Below are 19,349 nucleotides of genomic sequence, written 5' to 3' on the forward strand. Positions count from 1 at the left end.
CGATGCTTAAGTCAGTCTCATTTGTGTTCTCAATTAGAGAGTTTATTCTTACCCCTGTCTGGCGTTCAAGGGACGTACTTATACCTGTCTTCAAAGTAGGAAGCCCCATGCCCTGCCTCTCTAGAGTGGCCCCTACTAGGGCCTATTTAATGTAGTGTGGCCTAAGGAGGGCATCGGGTTGTGATGTCCCATTGAGATAGCTAGTATAGTATAATATTTATTTAATAATATTATTAAATAAATATTATAATTATTAAATAAGTATTTCAATAAAATTGAATATTGTAATAAAAAATTATATTTATTGAAAATTTTGAATATTTTTTTCTTCCAATATTTTTAATTTGAATTACTTCACATCTATTTTGTCTATTTATAAATTTTTAATTCGAATTATTGATAAATGGGTGAATTTTTAATTTTTAATTCAAATTTTGAATTTGAATATATATGGACAGGAGTGTCAGAAGCTACTTTATGTCTGAAAAGTTAACCATCCAAATACAGTGCATAGATGCCAGATGGGATGGAATTTTAAAAACTAAAGCTTCCGTTTGGATACACGGATGAACACAGCCGTATAACTGGGATGATCCATGCATCCAACCCGGCGTGCGATATTACTGCAGAGAGTAGTTTTAAATAGATAAATCACATTCAAACTATTTGTAAGAAAGTGAATTCCAGTATTAAATAATAATTTATATATAATTTAAATATTAATTGCTCATAAAAATTATTTATCTTATTAAAAAATTAAAATGTATAAATATAACACATTCATTTTGAAAAAAATTAAGTGGATATGAGATACTCGTGATTCCATTATTTTTCAATATGAGATGCACAACTTGCCCAGTAGCTAATAAGCTTGATGGCCTTAAGTTGGCTAATCCAATGTTCTAATCTATGAACTCATTAGCTAAGTAAAGAACTATATTGATATTTGGCTAATTCAATATCAAGATTTTTCCTTTAAAAAAAATATATATCTGTGTTTTTAGGTTCAATTTAATTTTAAATTTAATTTCTATTCATCTCATTTAATAATTATAAATTTTTTAAATTTTCACGTAAAATATAAAAAGTAATTCAAAATTTTTAAATTTTAAAGTAATAATAATACTAAAAAATAATATTATAATAATATTTTATTTAAATTTAAATTTTTATTTAAATTTATTTTATCTAAACTTATTATCCAAATTGCGGTACATTTTGTTTGGATTGAAAAGTGATATTATCTTATCTCAATTCATATTATTTCATTTTATCTTATTATTAAAATTTTTTAAATTTAATTTAATTTATTAAAATTTTAAAATAATAATAATATTTTATTTAATTTTTTTCTTTTACGTAAAATTATTTCATCTCTTCTATATATATCAGCTAACCAATATTGTTAAAAAATAAAAAATAGGAGAAGATTTTGACTCAGTCCCTCGGTGTGAGTAGAACATGCAATCGTAATCTTAGAAGATAAGACGTGCGGCTGTAGCCAGAGGTGAATGGTCCCCAGGACTTCTCCAGGTCAAAAGTCATCTGCAGAAAGGGTCCCACGAAAAGATGCTTTGCGTGCTGTTTCGGGTTAAACAAAGTGTCCCTGATCATGTGCTCGGAGTGTGAAAACCAAATCCACACGCCAACGGGAGAGCACCGAACAATAAAATAAACAAAAATAACGAAAGTTTTGTGTCAATCATTGTCATTAAGTTGTGTCCAGTAGGTGACGTCCCCTTTCAACTTTTCCCAATCCTTCCACCATACTGTAGACATGAGACCTTGTAACTTTTGCCACGCACTCCCTATTACAAAATCAACAGTTGATTTTCTTTGGCATGGCCTCCACATCCGTAGCCCCAGCGGCCATCGGCACTCCATCGTTCAAATATTTTAGATATTATTTAATTTCATTTTACTATTATAATTTTTATATGAAATTATTATATAAAATATAATAAATAATTTATTTTTTAAAATTATTAAATAATTTTAAAAAAATAATATTTTATCAATTTTAATTTTCACTTGAAATAATTTCATGTCATTTTATGGTTCAAATCTAACTACAGTTATCCTGTTACACCTCTATCCGAGTGTCACTTTCATACTTACACAAAGCCAGACTTGCATAATTTGTAGAAAAATATTTTTCATTCCCGAAGGAGTTTATAAAATAAAATATAACTCAATTTCTCAACTAATTGAATTGAAAAGTTTGTACAATGAATTGAGTTGAGATGAATAAAGATAAAAATTTAAAATATTATTTTTTAATATTATTATTATTTTAATATTTTAAAAAATTGAATTGAAATTTAAAAAAGTTGAATTGTTTATTATATTTTATATTAAAAATTGAAAAAATTGTAATAATTAAATAAGATAAGTTAAGTTTAGTTGAATTGGGCTAGGCTTGATAACCAAACGCCGCCTAAGTTTATGGTCTGTTCCCTCTATACTTGTCCCGTTTGTTCGAACTAATCATCATTCTAATTTCGGTGGAGTTTTAGAAAAACAAGGATAAACTGAAATAAGTCGAAAAACTCAATAAAAAACTCATTATAAGGAATAATATCTGAAGGGTTTTTCATAAATCATTTTATTGATGCTAAGAATATTTAAAATATGAGTGATCATGCTGATGCTTATATTGTGCATGAATGGTCTTGATTATTTGAATTAACTAACTGTTCTGATATGTCTGATTGAATTGATTCTTATTGAACTGATTTATTTTACTGATTTGATTTGATATCTCTCCATCCCCGAACTCTCTCTCTTCTTCTCTTCGACACCCATTTCACCGCTCTCTCATTGTTCTGTTTTCTCTCTTGGACGCCCACAATTTTCTGGTGGTTTCTTCATCAACGGCGGCCTCTTCTCTTGCCCAAAAGGTGATTTCGTGCAACCCATTTGTAGATTTTGGTTGGAGAATTTTTTTCTGTGTTATTTGCCCTGATTAGAATTTTTTAGGATTTTTTTTTATATGATGGCCCCTAATATTGAATTGAGGATAGAGATACATAAGAGAAAACTGGGTAGGTTCTTCGTTTTTTTTTTTTTTTTTTTTTTTTTTTTTTTTTTTTTTTTTTCCTGATTTTGTACATGCGTTTAGAGTAGACTTTTTGATTCCCCTGATCTTATACAAACATGGGAAGGAAAATTCAGCTTGTGTAAGGAAAACTCACATATAGGCATAAATAACATAAGAAAAATGGAAACATGGGAAAAGAGAGTAAACGAGGAACGTACCACCCTCAGCTTAGGAATTTTAGGAAATAAAAAATAATAATATTTTATTATTATTTGGTCGAAAAATACATAATCTAATATAAAAATTTTTCTTCATATGCAAAATTAATATTCAAAACATGTAATTTTCATGTGAAGATAAAGAATCAATTCCAATGGTCTAATAAAATAAGCATATATAAATATAAGGCTAAAAATTATTTATTGGATTACAAAATTATTAACCACCAAAAAAATAAATCTTGAATACGTAGTTACCTAATACTTTCAAATTGGTTTCCAACAAAGTCCATCACTGAAACTTTTGTCCACTAAAAATGTCTTTGGAATACTGGGTCGGGTTGTTACATGCCCATATTAGACACTTTAAATGACTCGCTAAGCAATGAATTGTAAAAATTATATTTTAAAAAACTTTACTTTTTTTAAATATCATAATTTACTTTTTACTCTTTTCATTGAAAATAGTTATGTAAAGTATTTTAATTATTTCATGCAGCTGAACCATTAAAAGTATAAGAAAAAACAATAATTTAATTAAAACAAACAAAATAACCGTTATATTATTAAATATAAAACCAGCAAAAAGGTGCATGTCATAAATTATAAAAATTAATACAAAAACTAAAAACTATCATTGATAAATATGCAATATTTGAAGAGAAAAAACTAACAAACAATAATAAAAAAAAAAGAATCCAAAAGTTAATAATATTTTATTATCAAGTAGGGTTTAGATGGAGAATCCATTAGATTAAGTTTTGAGTGGAGGCAAAAAGTAAAAGATGTAATATTAAGCAAATTTTAAATAATGGGATGGAAAAACTGATGCCAGTACTCTAACCTCATATTTTTGGCAATGCTGCTACTATCCATTTGCTATTAGATATACTCTCTCTGTTGTGTCTCAAATTCAATTAAAGGGATATGGAGATTCTATTACCTATTTGGCTATTTAGGCCATGTTTTCACTGTGAAAATATTTTATTGTCTTTTATATTATTATTATAATTTTTTAATTTTATACAAAATATAATAAATATACTAACTGTTTTAAATTTTAAAATAATAATAATTTTAAAAAATAATATTTGAATAAATTTTTATTTAAAATCAATTAATATCACCTCAATATCTAAATAAAAAACCTTCTTTGTTTGAGGAGGGGAGAATTATGCTTTAGACACTTTCTTCTAAGTTGGCATATTATAATAGTGTTTTGCTACCTATAAGCAAGGTCGAGTACTAATATGCGTATTAATACTGATTTCTTTATATTTAAAATTTAAATTAGAACTGTTTTTAATAAAATTAATTTTTTAATTAATTATATTAGATTGATATATATATTATTATAAAATTATACTTGCTACTAAAATTTTCCATTATAATAAGGCCTTTTCCTTTCATAACAAACCTATATATTCAAAGGGACGGGCGTATTAAACTGCTTCCTCCCGAATGTTTGAAAAACCAGACGGCCTTGCCGTGTTAAAAAAAAATGGAGGTCAAAGTGTTGGATGTGGTCTGCATCACATCTCTGTATCCGATCCCAACCGTAATTACGACCTTCCACATCTCTGAGTCACATCCCTGAGGTCGAAGTCTTCGTTGGTTTGCATATTTGTGTCTTTAGCCAAACCTAGACCCCTAGACAGTATCAATCAATTGTCTTTTATATCACACAAACTAATGGTAACTATTATAGTGTTATTCCTCAATTAAATTTGGTAGTATCCCCTAATCTTCATTGAAAGAAATACAGTTAATTTTTTAACTTTACAGTGAATAATACAAAATAGCTTTTCCACTCAAGTGGGAAGCGAAATAGAAAAGCACAGATCAACCCAAAGAAGAGACAGCAATCACCCATTTTCACACGATATTTGCAATGGGATGGAAATTCCACTGAGACAGCGTATTTAACGGCTACTCCCATTCATTCGTTTATGAGAACGGACGGTATTTCTGTCCTTTAAAAAAGTGGGCAAGTGTTGACTTTAGGGTCATTATAAGATTAGCTGTGCAGCGCCGTACGAAATCTATCAAATGTTAACTTTTTAGGTAGATTTGCAATTCCATCAGAGGATAGAAGATATTAGATCTACTAGCTTCCACCACTTCACGGGCTTCCATTCCTGTCGCCATAGAACTTCACAAGGCAACGTAGATATACCATAGCTTGGTACCCCTCTCTCTTCCCAAGACTTTATCTATATATTCATGATTATAATTTTTATATTTTCTTTTCTTGACCATTATGAGCGCTTAAGGTCAAGAAGGTTTATTAGAGATTATTTGTTCTTCTCTATTTTATTCATGAATATCGATTTTTTTTTATTATTTGAATTAATTGAATATATCTCGATAACTTCTTATTAGCTTTATGTGATTCTTTAATATAGGATAATAACTTAACATGGTTCGACCCAAAGATCCGTTATGGAAGCATGTTGATAAATTGGGAAATGGTCGTTTTCTCTGTAAATTTTGTGGTGGTCAATTTGCGGGAGGTATTACTAGGATTAAAAATCATTTGTCTGGCCGTAAGGGCAACGATATTAAAATTTGTGAGAAAGTGCCACAAGACATTCAGTTAGTAGTGTTACAAGTTCTCGACACTCCCAATAAGAAAGAAAGACAAGTTAATGTATCAAGAAAAAAAAGGAAAAATAGGCAAGTTGAGAATGAAAATTACTCAGTTCCTTCTTCGTCTGGAGGTCCGAATCTATGTACCAATAACGTTTTGATGGGAAAAAAATTGGGCGAGTTGTTCTACTCATTTGGCATTCATCCTAGGGTCATTTTGTCTCCCATCTTCGAGAATTTTGTGAGGAGTATTGTTGAATATGGGCCCAGTACTTATCAACTGGGAAGTACTTTTCCTAGTGTGATTGATTTTAAAATATATGTCGGAAAGGAAGGTAATGAATATCTTAAAAATTTCTTAAACGATCCAGTTCAAGAAGGTTATTCCTTAATGGTCAACATTTGGAAGCCTTATAATTCTTTTGAAGTAGTTCGTGTGGATATCTTTTTTTATTCGAAAAAAGGTGCGGCATGCTTTAAATCATTTCAATATCGGCAAACATTAGGAGGTATGTTTGATTTCATATCTTCTAAGATTGATCGTGTATTACTTCGGCCCAACCTCCATGTTGTACAGTTACTCCTATCCCAAGGTAAATTTGAACATGATTTTGACCATGAATTCTTGAAAATTAAGAATTACTATACTAGGATTTGCGTAAGTGATTGTGCTGCTCGTCAGATCGATGACTTCTTTATGTATTTGGAAGAGGAAATGTCTGGAGTAATGTCACTTTTGAGGTTTGTATTTATTACTTATCATCATTATAATGTGACATCTAAGAGAGTGACGAAGAGACCGAAAGAAGATTATGCATTCATTTTTGTTATGCTCAAATCAATTTTAGAAATTGAAGAAGAACTGCAAGACGATCCATTTTCAAGAATAATAGAGTCAAGCGATCGAGTGAAGTTGCTTGATAAGAAAGAGAAAGCAAAATATTTTACATGTGCAAAACTTATTGATTATATTATGGGCTGTAAAGAGTTTCGGAGTCGACTGAAAGCAGTTGGACAAGTGTGGTTTTTGCTATTTCAAACTCAATGCCTGGTTAGTTGTGAGGATTCAAGTATAGGATACTTATATCAGATGATAGAAAGGCTAAAAGATGGAATTGAAGGAAGTCGTAAATATGATAACTTCGTTTATGATCATATATGGGAAAGATTCATTCGTATGCGAAGCAAGATTTTTCATCCAATACATGCAGTTGCAGCCTTTTTAGATCCAGCTTATATGTGTACTAAGAATTTTGTGGAGAATGATGAAATGATTAATGGTATAAGCTATATGTTGGAAAACATGGTTGATTCAAATGAAAAGGAAGCCTTTGAGAAGGAACTAGACCAATACCGTGAGGAATTGCCAAGGTTATTTGCTGCTCAAGCCATGATCACAATGCTAAAAACATGTCATCCACGTAAGTCAATAATTTATGTTTGTTTTATTTTATTTTTATTATTATTATTTTTTTATATTATGATATTTTCAGTAAATTCTTAAGATATTTTTGATTATCATTTTTTGATTGTGTAGGAACATGGTGGGACTTTTGTGGAAAGCATATACCGGTATTGAGGAAATATGCAATTCGAATATTGAGTCAACCTTGTAGTACTTTATTTTGTAAGCGTTATGAAATGCCGCTTGGTAATTTGTGTGAAGATTGGACAACGAAGGTAAATGCAATTATCATCAGCAGAAATTCTAAATTATTAGAGTTAGAGCCAATTATTTTTGATAAACTTGTTGAAGACCACGATGCTTTTAAAGATGTGATGGAACTAGATCAAGAAAGCTTTATCAATGAATTTTTATCACATTTACCTAGCGATGCCGAAGTGGATTGTATGATAAATTATCCGAGTCCTATGCTTTGGGATGACAAGATTTTTTGGCTTTTTGATCCGTTGCTTCGCTTGTAATTATTGCATATTTTTATATTCAGATTTCAAATTGACTCTTCATTTATTTATCTACATAGTCATCTAAATTTAAAATAATTGTTTTTTCAATGCTCATGTTGTTGACTGTTCTTCGAGCTTTTTTATATGAACCTTTTACCAAACATTCATATTTTTTAGCACATTTTTTCTGACAGTGAAATACTTTCTCAACTGTTCATATCTTCTATACCTTGTTGGAATAAGAACTATTTGGTTTTTATTTTTTATTTTTTCAAATCCATTTTATTTTGTGCATGTATGCAGTGGAGATCCGCGATACAAGTGATAAGAAAGACTGTTTATTCTTAGGGTTGAGCAACCAGGTACTAGATCAGGTATTCCCGGCCCGGAATCTGGATTCTAAATCCGGGCTGGATTCGGTCCGGTTATACTCGGGTTATGATCCGGACTAGAACTCGGATTGATCCTGGTTTTTACAATCTGTAAATTCAAATTTCGGCCTATATTTTTTTTTCCCTTTTTTTAACAAATCCTATGTTATTAAATTTAAAAAAAAAAATAAATTTGTGGCACCCTTTTTCATTTTCAGATCTTTGCACATAATGTTTCTTCAAAATTTCTTGTCATGTTTTTCCTGTCGGTTGCTCTCTTCCCTTTGTTCATTACAAACTCATCCCTATTTGTGGGAAAATATACACAAAGTGAAAATGAGAAGATAAATCAAATTACAACATTTCTGAAATTAAAATATATAGCAATTCTGCTCATTAAAACATTTTTGAAATTATCCCTTTTCAAGATAGATTAGAAACAAAATGAAAACCAGCCATGCAAGCTCTCTTCCCTTTGCTCATTACAAACTCATTCCAATTCGTGCAAAAACATATACAAAGTGAAAATGAGAATATAAATTAGATTACAACATTTCTGAAATTAAATAATGCAGAAATTCTGCTCATTAAAACATTTATGAAATTATCCCTTTTCAAGACAGATTATAAACAAAATGAAAACTAGCCATGCAAGCTCTCTTTCCTATACTCATTACAAACTCATCCCAATTCGTGCAAAAATATACACAAAGTGAAAGTGAGAAGATAAATCAGAATACAACATTTCTAAAATTAAAACTCATTAAAACATCTCTCGAATTATCCCTTTTCAAGACCGATTACAAACAAAATGAAAACTAGCGATGTAAGGAAATAAACAGAGTCATAGAGCTACCATTTAAGAAGAATTGAAATCATGATGGAGTTGATAACTATTGAATTCCAGAATTGCTGACAGGCTGACAGCATCAAACTTCCAAAAAATTTAAAATGAAAACTTTACTAAAAGAACTCAATCTTAATCCCTTTTATAATCTTCTATCAACCTCAAATTTTCAGCCCAATCTTCTTCTTTGAAACTTCCCAAAAACGCTTTAAAAAAAGGAGGAAAAAAAATTAAAAAAGAAATATAAAGAGCAAAGCAAACCCAAAAAAGAAAGAAAATTTAGTGATAATTACTTAAGAAGTCCACTTCCAGATCTTGATCCGTAGACATAGCCATACCGAATCATATAAGAACAAGTAGTAGTAATTTGCAGAACTTGGGCCTGGACGACATAAAAATAAAACAAACAGCAAGGACAGTACAGGGAAGGCACATGCAACAGCATTTGCAAAAGCAAAAAACTTGCTCATACATGGTTAAATATATAAACAACAGCATAGAGAAGACTAGCTATATCGAGCATAAGTGAACAAAGTAAAATGATTAGTGGCAACAAGCATTAACAAATGGTTGCACAAGTTGCTGAGATATGGTGTTAACAGGAACCCTCTAGAACCGGCAAACAAGCACAAAGTATGCAGAACCTACATGACAAAATCAAATCAATAAACTCTTTGGAACTCAACCAAGGTAGCAAGTTCGGGTTAACTCAGCAAAATCTCTTACCTCTATTGAAGATTAACATATTCTCTTTCATAACAGGATCTAAACTTTTCAGCATGAATGAGAATGGAGACTCACATCAGCCTTGGTTGAAGATGAATCTAGATGATCGTCTAAAAAAAAAATTAAAAATTGAGTTAGATAGATAATAAACCGAGTTAGATAGATATTAAAAAAAATATTTCATGTTTCAAACTTAGCTTCAAGGTGCATCGACTGTATGTATTCTTCCAAATCCCGAATGTTAAATGGTTTGGTCCTTAACCAATTTTGGGTGTAAATAAGAGATTCAACAGTTTCTAGAGACGAGGAACTCCTAAAAGGATCCAATATGCGTCCTCTAGTACTAAATGCGGACTCCGAGGCAATAGTGGAAATGGGGTGGCTAACACATCACGAGCTACCTTAGCAAGGACAGGATAGTTAACGGCGTTAATTCTCCACCAATCTAAGATATCAAAACTGAGCGAGTCGTCTATACACGTATCAGAAAAATATCTTTCTAGTTCCGATCTAAACTCCGTAACACCCCGTTCCTTAAGAAAGTTGGTAAACATGATCTTAAATTTAGTAGGAACCGGTGCTAGCTCAATACCAATATTTATATCAGTGCTGCTTGGCCTTCCTTGAGTCACATTAGAACTCCTCCCACTAGCCACACGAAATGTGTTATATTGCTCAATCAAGCGGCCTAAAAGGAGTTTAACCATGTCCTCTATCTTATTTGCCAACTCGCACCCTCTGCATTTTTGCAACTAGAAATTCATTGCCATCATTTTATATTGTGGATCAAGCACAAAAGCAATATATATCATCAAGTTGAACCTATTTGTGCTACCACAATACTTCTCATACTTGTTTCTCATATTTATGCCTATAGTACTAGTGATAATATCATCACTCAAGCACATATCATTTAATGTATCCTCAATTGTGCAAAGTTGCTCAAAATAAACATTAGCTGTCACATACAAAGAACCAGAAATGCTCAATGTAACATCATAAAAAACTTTCAACAACTCCACAAAAACCTGTACATTTTTCCAATCATTACTAGTGGGGTTCAAGAATTGGTTATCCACAAAAGCATATTGTTCAAAGGCTTGTTTGTGTTTTTCAGCGGTACTCAACATCAAATATGTGGAGTTCCATCTAGTAAAAACATCCGAACAAATCATCCTCCCACTAATTTTTTCCTTTACCGCACAAGCCTTGAACTTGGCAAATCTTGAAGGCGAGGATTTCACATACCGGACTACATCCTTAATCTTTGACACAAAATCGATTACATCCTTCAAGCCGTCCATAACAATCAGATTCAATATATGGGCAGCACATCACATGTGAAGAAATTCACCACCCAGTATAGTACGATCATGGTCTTTTATTATCCTCATGTATTCAACAGCTGCATCATTTGAGGATGCATTATCAACTGTGATGCTTAAAATTTTATCAACACCCCATTCATGCAATCCCGAGTTTAACACTCTCCCAATAGTCTCACTCCTATGGTCAGGAATTTGGCAAAACTTAAGTATTTTTTTGTGTAATCTCTAATTGCAATCAATAAAATGTGCGGTAATGCACATGTAGTTCAGATTTTGCATCGACGTTCAAGTATCGGTGGTAAGACAAATTCTTTGACCATATAACAATTTTTTTAACTGTATCTTCTTTTCTTTATATAGTTTAATACAATCACTTTTTAAAGTGGCTCGGGGTGGTAAAGTAAATCGAGATTCTAAATCCGTTACATATTCAATAAAACCTTCATGCTCCACAAGCCTAAAAGGTAATTCGCATCTAATAAAATACTTAGCGGTTGACACCCTAAATTTTTCTGCATCATACTTCACTAGGCCTTGTGAACTACATATTCTTCCCTCCGCATCCCTCTTAACACTAGAGGATTGACTTCTTCCAACTCCTTTAACTCTAAGAGAGGAAGTTTCACATGCATTCTGGAGGTGGTGTAACATAGATGAAATGCCATTTTTGTAGTGGCAACTGTATAGCTTAGCGCAATAATTGCACTAAGCTTTTGGGTTATCGTGGTCAATAGGTTGCACTCTAATATAGTGTTCCCATACCACAGATTGGTTGCTATATTTTTTTTTTTTTTGGATTTCTTGGATAAAGGTGGGATGAAATGGGTAGGTTGTTGTGTATGTGTGGATGAAGAAGGGGTTGGAAGAGTCCCAAGCTCCTCTACATCCAATGGAATAGAAGAGGAGTCGCCAATCCCTTGGGTTATACTGACATTACAACTCACAGAATCTTCTTCCATCTGTTAAAGTTACAACAAAATAAAATAAAATAAAAAACAGGAAATTAAAACACAAGTATGACAAAGAAACTCTTGAAACTCAAAAGGAGGTGAGTTTGAAGGCATAACAACTAATTATTTAGTTGAAAAAATCAGTTGGTTAATTGTAACCAAAATAAGTTGGTATTCTAAATCCAAAAAAATCAAACTGAAAATTACTTTTAGTACTCGAAAATCACCCACTTTGCTGCCATTTTTCAAATTCACATTCAGTCATTATCCTTGAAAAAATATCTTTACCATAAATCACAGAAACCTTTTTATTATCAATTAAATCCCACCAAGTGCTTCTATTTAGTGTAAAATATATGGCCTTTTTTATCTCTGAATTTAAAAAGGAGCCCACCCCATATCTTGCATAAATAAACACTATCTATTTATTTTAACTGAAACAGAGAGATCACTATCCGCTTGAAAAGAAAAAACAGATGCTCCAAGTCCCTAATGTTCCATTCTCTCCAGAAAAAAGCAAACACAAGCAAGCTCATCAAGAAGAGGACTACACTCAAATCATTCAACACTAATTAATATGTCCCTCCTGGACCAATCTCCTTATACAATAATACACTTATTTTTCCCAATAAACTAGAATGAAAAATAAAGAACAAATATGCACAGCAACAATAAACTCATACAGCATTTAAATATCCCAAAAGGTCGAAACTTATAAAATTATTGATAGAAAACCAAAAAATGATAAAAACATGAAACGGAATGAATCAAATAGAACTAATAGATAGCCGCACACAATAAATAAATAACATACTAGAATCAATCCATCAAGATCTTGAAATAGACTCATGTTCCTATATTTGGGCCATTTCCCAGGGGATTTTGAGATAAGGACTAAGGAGTTAATTCAAATGTGGATGGCTGAAGGTCTTATACTTCAAACTGGAAGTAACAAGGAAACACTGGAGGATGTTGGAGAACAATATTTGAAGGAGCTAGTTCAAAGGTGTATGGTACAAGTAGGAACAAAGAGTTCAGTTGCAGGGATCAAAACTTGTCGTCTCCATGATCTTATGCGAGACTTTTGTGTGGTAAAAGCTAAATTGGAAAACTTTCTACACATCATCAATGTTAATCATGAGTCCAATGAAGAAACAGAAGCTCCCATTGGTGAAGTTTGAAGAGTTGCTATCAGTGGTGGATCAAGTGATCCCATAAGTTTTGGATTTATATTTTAATCGACATCTCAAAAATATTTTCACCTAAGGTCTCTTCTAACATTCTCTGTGCCTCTGAAATTTTGGGAAGAGAAATCTATGCTAAGGAACTTCAAATATCTTAGTGTCTTGAAAATTACTACTAATGATCCACATTCCACAGAACCTCAGTTCAATACAAATGAAGTTAAAATAAATTATACTGGAGCATCTAACTAGTACGTAGACACTAGACATGAATAAAATAGGAGCAAAATTTGTACAAATCACACCCAAATCAGAAACCCCACCAAACAAATCACACCCACTAAACAAACCACACCATAAACTAAAGAACCTAAATGGAAGAAGAGTTTATCAAAAACTAACCTGATTTGTAGTGTCTCTGAGGATGACCATATGAAAGCGATGACGGGATGACGGTGATGATTGGATGACGGCGACGACGGGATGAGGCTAGGGTTTTGGGAAGATTCGTTGAGAGAGAGAGAGAGAGAGAGAGAGAGAGAGAGAGAGAGAGAGAGAGAGAGAGATTGGGGGGGGGGGGAATCGGGATGCCTGAGGGGATATAACCCAGTGTCAAAACGGCGTCGTTGTGGCATTGGGTTTGGGTTTAAAAAAAATCCAGGTACCCGGCACGGGAAAACCCGGGTACCGGCCCGGGTGTTTTCCGGGCCGGTGCCCGTAACCGGAACCCGATTATCCGGGTTCCGGACCGAGCCGGAAAAAAAATCCGACTGGGCAACTGGGTTCTGGTTACGGGCCGGAAAAAATCCGGCCCGGTTGCCTAGCCCTATTTATTCATCTGAACAATTTAAAAAAGAGAAATACAACATTTCTACGTCCAAGCAGAGGTGATTTCTTTCTCACTTAGGCAATGGAAATGGATGGGTACAAACTCAGAATGCTTGTCATGGAGAGGTGATTCACTTTGACATACGACAATTTATGGAAATTCTTTACGTTGATAAGACGTTTCATATTGCCACTGCTGGAGCACTACTCGTTGTGTTTCCATTAAATGCTCTGGGTTTTGCTTCACCGCTATGAAATAGACTGAATATCCGTTGAAATGTGTTGTGTAATTGGACGTCTATTCGGTCACGAAGGATACTAAGATATTTACTAAGGTACATGGGTATTAGGATACTAAAATATTACTACTGAGAGAAGTTTTAAGCAAGTTGGTTTGAATATCGTAGATATTATATACATCCAAAGTTAGGATATGAAAATCATTTTTGAAAATTAAAAAACTAAATATTAAATATTAAATATTGCCTCTTAACCTAAAAAATGTGTATATAGATCTCACAAAAGTTTCGGACAAGACACAAGAAATTTGGAGTACTAATTAACAGCAATAATCTGAGAGAACTTCTAGCTACAGTTGTTGTCCATATTTGACACTTTAAATGACTTGCTCATGCATTGTAAAAATTATATTTTAAATAAATTTACTTTATTTTACTTTAAATACCATTATTTACTTTAAAAAACATTAGACTAGTCAAAATGTTAACTGATATATATGGTGCTTATTTAAGTAAGGAAGACACTGTTACGCAGCTAAATCAATAATTTATTATTATTTTTTTCACCAAGCAACTATAGATTTCATTAGCTCTTAATACTATAACAAGATCATTTATTTTTTTATGATTATTTCATTGAACCCAACCCTACTTTTTCCTCTTTTCATTGAATATAGTTTTGTAAGGTATTAATTATTTCATGCAGCTGAACCATTAAAAATATAAGTAAAAGAAATAATTTAATTAAAACAAACTAAATAATCGTTATATTATTAAATATAAAATCATCGGAAAGGATAATCCAACGTTGGTTTAGATTTTGAGTAGAATAGATAAAAAGTAAAAGGTATGATATTAAGCAAATTTTAAGTAATGGGATGGAAAAACTGATTCTAATGCTCTAACCTCATATTGGTGGAGTAGCTGCTACTGTCCATTTGCTCCTAGATTCACTATCTGTGTTGTGTCTCTAACTCAATTAAAGTGAAATGGAGATTCTGTTTCGTATTTGGCTATTTATAGAGCTCTTATCGGTTTGCATATTATAATAAGGCCTTTCATTTCCTACGAAACCTATTGATCCAATGAGACAGGCGTGTTAAACGGCTTCCTCCTGAATTGCTTTCCATCCTTCGAAAAAGGGGACCCCATTACTACAACAAGGATATAATTTGTTTATGCTTTTTATAGGTAAATGTCTAGGATATGGTCTGAGATACATGCTGAATCACATCTTTGTGGCCGATCCCAACAATACTTCTTTGTTGGTGTAACCTCTCAATGGAAGACCCAAACCACATAACTTATACTTCAAGATGACTAGTTAATGATATAATTGGAGCCCCATTGAAATCTTATAAAGGACATGAGGACATCTGATAAAATTAAAACGTTACAGAGAAGATGATCATGGCCTTTGCACAAGGATGAAACACCCAAATCGAGAGGGATCTTCTGGTTCTAGCTAGAATAATAACTCGGATCCTCTTATCGCGGCTCCAACCCAATTCTTCCAATCAATGACTAGCGGCCACTTAATAGCACCTAGAGCTCCATAGACTGGTTGTACCTTGGAACAGTTTCCTGCCAACACCCCCTACTTTCACCAACATATTGAATTCCATGTATGCTGAAAGCTGGATTGAACGTATGGAGCAGTTTTTTGAATTGCTCTACTACACAGATGATTAGAAGGTGAAATATGCCACTTACCACGCGATTTATTTGCAAACCAGTGGTGGAAGTCGACACAGGCATTGATACAATTGGAGTGAGGGGGAGCAGTCTCCATTACTTGGGAACATTTCAAGAGAACCTTTCTAGACCACTTTTTCCCACAAACCTTTTGAGAATCGCGAGCTTGCCAATTTATAAAAAGAGACCAAGGAACAATGACAATAGCACAGTATGCTACGAGATTCATGAAGCTGTCTTGTTTCACCAGTTACTTAATTCTAGATGAGGCAAAGAAAGCTGAGAAGTTCGAGCGCAACTTAGATCGCATGATCAGGGATCGTGTACATACTCTTAGGATTCGGAGTCTCACGTAGTTGGTCACCTGAGCTATTATTACTGAAGAGGATATTTAAGAGAATATTGACTACAACAACCGAAGGAAGTGCCAGCAACAGCAGTAGCAACTCCAATCAACATTGCATAAGGACGAGGCCTCACAGCGAGAACCATCAAGGGCAACCACCAGCAGGATAAACTTACCCCACGTGCCCAACATGTGGGAAAAGACATATGGGAAAGTGTTTGTATGGCCAGAATGTGTGTTTCAAGTGCAGGAAGTCGAACCATCAAGCTTGGGACTTCCCAATAAAGAGACCCGAGGAACTAGGAAGGAGCAAAGGATAAAAGATCACAGCTACACCAATAGTATATTCCCTCACTTCTAATGACACTACAACGTCAAATGATATAGTCACAAGTATCTTTCTGTATCCTAAGTTTAGATATGTATATAGTACGATACATAAATCATATGATATTGATAGCTCTAAGTCATTATGACATTCATATAGTTACATTATCATTATTTTCACATCATACCTCCATTTTATTCTATTCTAGTGCCACTCATTCTTTCATTTCCAATCACTATGCACCTTTGACTCAGAAGACACCTAAGCCACTAAAACCTAGTATTTCTGTTGCCACGCCCTCGGGAGAGCATGTCGTTTGCGATTCCATTCTAATTGGATGTCCAAAAGAGATTCAAGGGAGGATTTTACCTGTGGATTTGATCGTATTTAATATGTATGGGTTTGACGTGATTATGGAGATGGACTAGCTATCCTAGAACCGTGCCTATGTAGATTGCTTTAATAAGAAAATAATCTTTAAATACACACATGGAGAGGAGTTTAGTTTTCAGTCAGTACGAGAAAGTTCCCCTCCTCGTGTAATCCCATCTATTTGGACAAGGGTGCACAGGATTCCTAGCGAGTTTGATCTTACTACCAGTAGATGGACTCAAGGTTGAGGACATAAAAGTAGTTAGAGAATTTAGAAATGCGTTTCCCTAGGATCTTCCAGGGTTACCACAGGATAGGGAAGTGTTTGCGATTGGTGTCATTCTAGGAATAGTGCCTATATCTAAAGCACCCTACCACATGTCTCCAATTGAGTTAAGGGAACTCAAGGTACATGAGTTACTAGAAAAAGGTTTCATATGCCCAGTGTATCCCCATGGGGCACTCCGGTACTTTTCATGAAGAAGAATGATGGGTTTATGAGATTGTGTATTGACTATAGGGAGTTAAATAAGGTAACTATCAAGAACATATACCCTCTACCACGGATAGACAACTTTTTTGATTAGCTTTAGGGAGCACAAGTCTTTTCCAATATAGATTTGCGATCCAGATATCATCAGTTTAAGATTAAGGAGACAAATGGACACGGTATGGACATTATGAATTCCTTGTTATTCCCTTTGGTTTAACTAATGCCCCCTCAGCTTTCATAGATCTTATGAATAGGGTATTTAAGGATTACTTGAGCCAGTTTGTGATAGTATTTATTGACAATATTCTCATTATTATCAGAGTAGTAGAGAGCATGAGGAGCATTTGAGGATTGCCCTTGAGACACTAAGAGAAAAGAAGTTGTATGCAAAATTTAAGAAATGCGAGTTCTGGTTACAAGAGATCACCTTTTTGGGACACGTGGTGTCAATAAAAGGAATTTCAGTGGACTCGGTGATGGTTGAGGTAATGGTAAAATGGGCCAAGCCTAGTAATGTTAATGAGGTACGAAGATTCTTAGGCCTTGCTAGTTACTATAGAAGATTCGTAAAAGGGTTTTCGAGTATTGCAGCTCTAATGACAAAGTTGACAAGAAAGGATGAGAAGTTCTTTTGTACAGATGAGTGTGAGGAGAGCTTCCAAGAATTGAAGAAAAGACAAATTGCAATGCTTCATTGAAGGGTTTAAGTTGTGTTTTAATGCAGAATGGGAAAGTTATTGCATATGGTTCCCGACAGTTGAAACATTATGAGCTGAATTACCTGACCCAAGATCTGGAACTTGCAGTAGTGGTATTTGCTTAGAAAATATGAAAACAATATCTTTATGGTGAGAGATGCGAGATTTATACTGATCATAAGAGCTTGAAATATTTCTTCACACAGAAAGAGCTAAATATGAGACAACGTAGGTGGTTGGAAATTCTGAAGGACTATGATTGCAGTATTAATTACCACCTTGGCAAAGCAAACGTCGTAGCAAATACACTTAGCCAAAAGTGATCCTCTGGTACCTTGGCTATGATGTACACTCCCCAGAAGCATATACTACTAGACATGGAGTGAGCAAGCATTGAGGTAATCCCAGGCACTCAGTCCAAGATAAATAGTTTGACCCTAGGTTCAACGTTGATAGATCAAATTAAAGTCACCCAAGTTAGTGATACAGAATTGTTGAGGATTAAAGGAGAAATATCATAAGGTAAGAGATCTGATTATCTAGTATCAGATGATGGGCACCTGAGATTTAGGGGAAGATTATGTGTACCCAATGATAGAGCAATCAAAGATTTGATTTTGAGAGAAGCCCATCGTTCATTGTACACAATTCATCCGGGGAGCACCAAAATGTATTGGGATTTAAAACAGCACTTTTGGTGGAATGGGATGAAGCGAGTGACTTATGTAGCACAATGTCTGACATGTCAACAAGTCAAAGTAGAGCATTAGAGACCCTTAGGTACACTTCAGCCACTTCCTATACTAGTGTGGACTTGGGATGAGATTAGGATGGACTTTGTTTCAGGGTTTCTAAAGGTGCTAGGAGGTCAGGATGTAGTGTGGGTGATCATTGATCGACTCTCAAAATCAGCCCATTTTATTCTTATTCAGATTACATACTTCATGGATAGATTGGCAAGGTTGTACATTAGGGAGATTGTCAGAATACACAAGATACCATCTAAGATCATCTCTGACAGAGATACCTAGTTCATTCAGCTTTTTGAAGAAAGGTACAGAAGGAGTTGGAAACTCAACTGATTTATAGCACGGCATTTCATCCGCAGATAGATGGCCAATTAGAGAGGACTAGGGCTACAAATGAACAGAGCCGCTCGTGAACAATTCGAGATCGACTCGTATAAACT

At 33.7% G+C, this 19,349-nt stretch overlaps 3 protein-coding genes and 1 pseudogene across 3 annotated transcripts; 3 read left to right on the forward strand and 1 right to left on the reverse strand.

Annotated features, from left to right (window-relative positions):
- The first annotated feature begins 4,409 nt into the window (after positions 1-4,409).
- On the forward strand, positions 4,410-7,773 carry LOC122301766. Its single transcript, XM_043113149.1, has 3 exons — positions 4,410-5,443; positions 5,664-7,268; positions 7,385-7,773. The coding sequence occupies exons 2-3, from the start codon at positions 5,678-5,680 to the stop codon at positions 7,771-7,773; spliced, it is 1,980 nt and encodes a 659-aa protein (XP_042969083.1). The 5' UTR covers positions 4,410-5,443; positions 5,664-5,677.
- Positions 7,774-9,995: 2,222 nt separating this feature from the next.
- On the reverse strand, positions 9,996-11,003 carry LOC122301768 (zinc finger BED domain-containing protein RICESLEEPER 1-like). Its single transcript, XM_043113150.1, has 3 exons — positions 10,751-11,003; positions 10,522-10,657; positions 9,996-10,437 (listed from the first exon to the last, which is right to left on the reverse strand). The coding sequence occupies exons 1-3, from the start codon at positions 11,001-11,003 to the stop codon at positions 9,996-9,998; spliced, it is 831 nt and encodes a 276-aa protein (XP_042969084.1).
- A 4,577-nt stretch (positions 11,004-15,580) lies between these two features.
- On the forward strand, positions 15,581-15,691 carry LOC122302098 (annotated as a pseudogene).
- A 429-nt stretch (positions 15,692-16,120) lies between these two features.
- Positions 16,121-18,285, forward strand: LOC122301769. The gene is made up of 4 exons (XM_043113151.1): positions 16,121-16,246; positions 17,261-17,377; positions 17,783-17,986; positions 18,187-18,285. Exons 1-4 carry the CDS (start codon positions 16,121-16,123, stop codon positions 18,283-18,285), a joined length of 546 nt encoding a protein of 181 aa, XP_042969085.1.
- Positions 18,286-19,349: the final 1,064 nt, after the last annotated feature.

Source organism: Carya illinoinensis, chromosome 2 (genome assembly GCF_018687715.1).
Source record: "Carya illinoinensis cultivar Pawnee chromosome 2, C.illinoinensisPawnee_v1, whole genome shotgun sequence".
Taxonomy (NCBI): domain Eukaryota; kingdom Viridiplantae; phylum Streptophyta; class Magnoliopsida; order Fagales; family Juglandaceae; genus Carya; species Carya illinoinensis.

Excerpts from the sequence above, each read along its gene's own strand:
- LOC122301766 (XM_043113149.1), top strand. The coding sequence starts at position 5,678 with ATGGTTCGACCCAAAGATCCGTTATGGAAGCATGTTGATAAATTGGGA. Across the intron at positions 7,269-7,384 it reads GCTAAAAACATGTCATCCAC|GAACATGGTGGGACTTTTGT; the intron begins GTAAGTCAATAA and ends TTGATTGTGTAG.
- LOC122301768 (XM_043113150.1), bottom strand. The coding sequence starts at position 11,003 with ATGGACGGCTTGAAGGATGTAATCGATTTTGTGTCAAAGATTAAGGAT. Across the intron at positions 10,658-10,750 it reads CCAATTCTTGAACCCCACTA|CTAATGTTTATTTTGAGCAA; the intron begins GTAATGATTGGA and ends TGTATGTGACAG. Across the intron at positions 10,438-10,521 it reads TATTGTGGTAGCACAAATAG|AGGGTGCGAGTTGGCAAATA; the intron begins GTTCAACTTGAT and ends GCAAAAATGCAG.
- LOC122301769 (XM_043113151.1), top strand. The coding sequence starts at position 16,121 with ATGACAATAGCACAGTATGCTACGAGATTCATGAAGCTGTCTTGTTTC. Across the intron at positions 16,247-17,260 it reads ATCGCATGATCAGGGATCGT|GATCTTCCAGGGTTACCACA; the intron begins GTACATACTCTT and ends GCGTTTCCCTAG. Across the intron at positions 17,378-17,782 it reads TTGAGTTAAGGGAACTCAAG|AGTAGTAGAGAGCATGAGGA; the intron begins GTACATGAGTTA and ends CATTATTATCAG.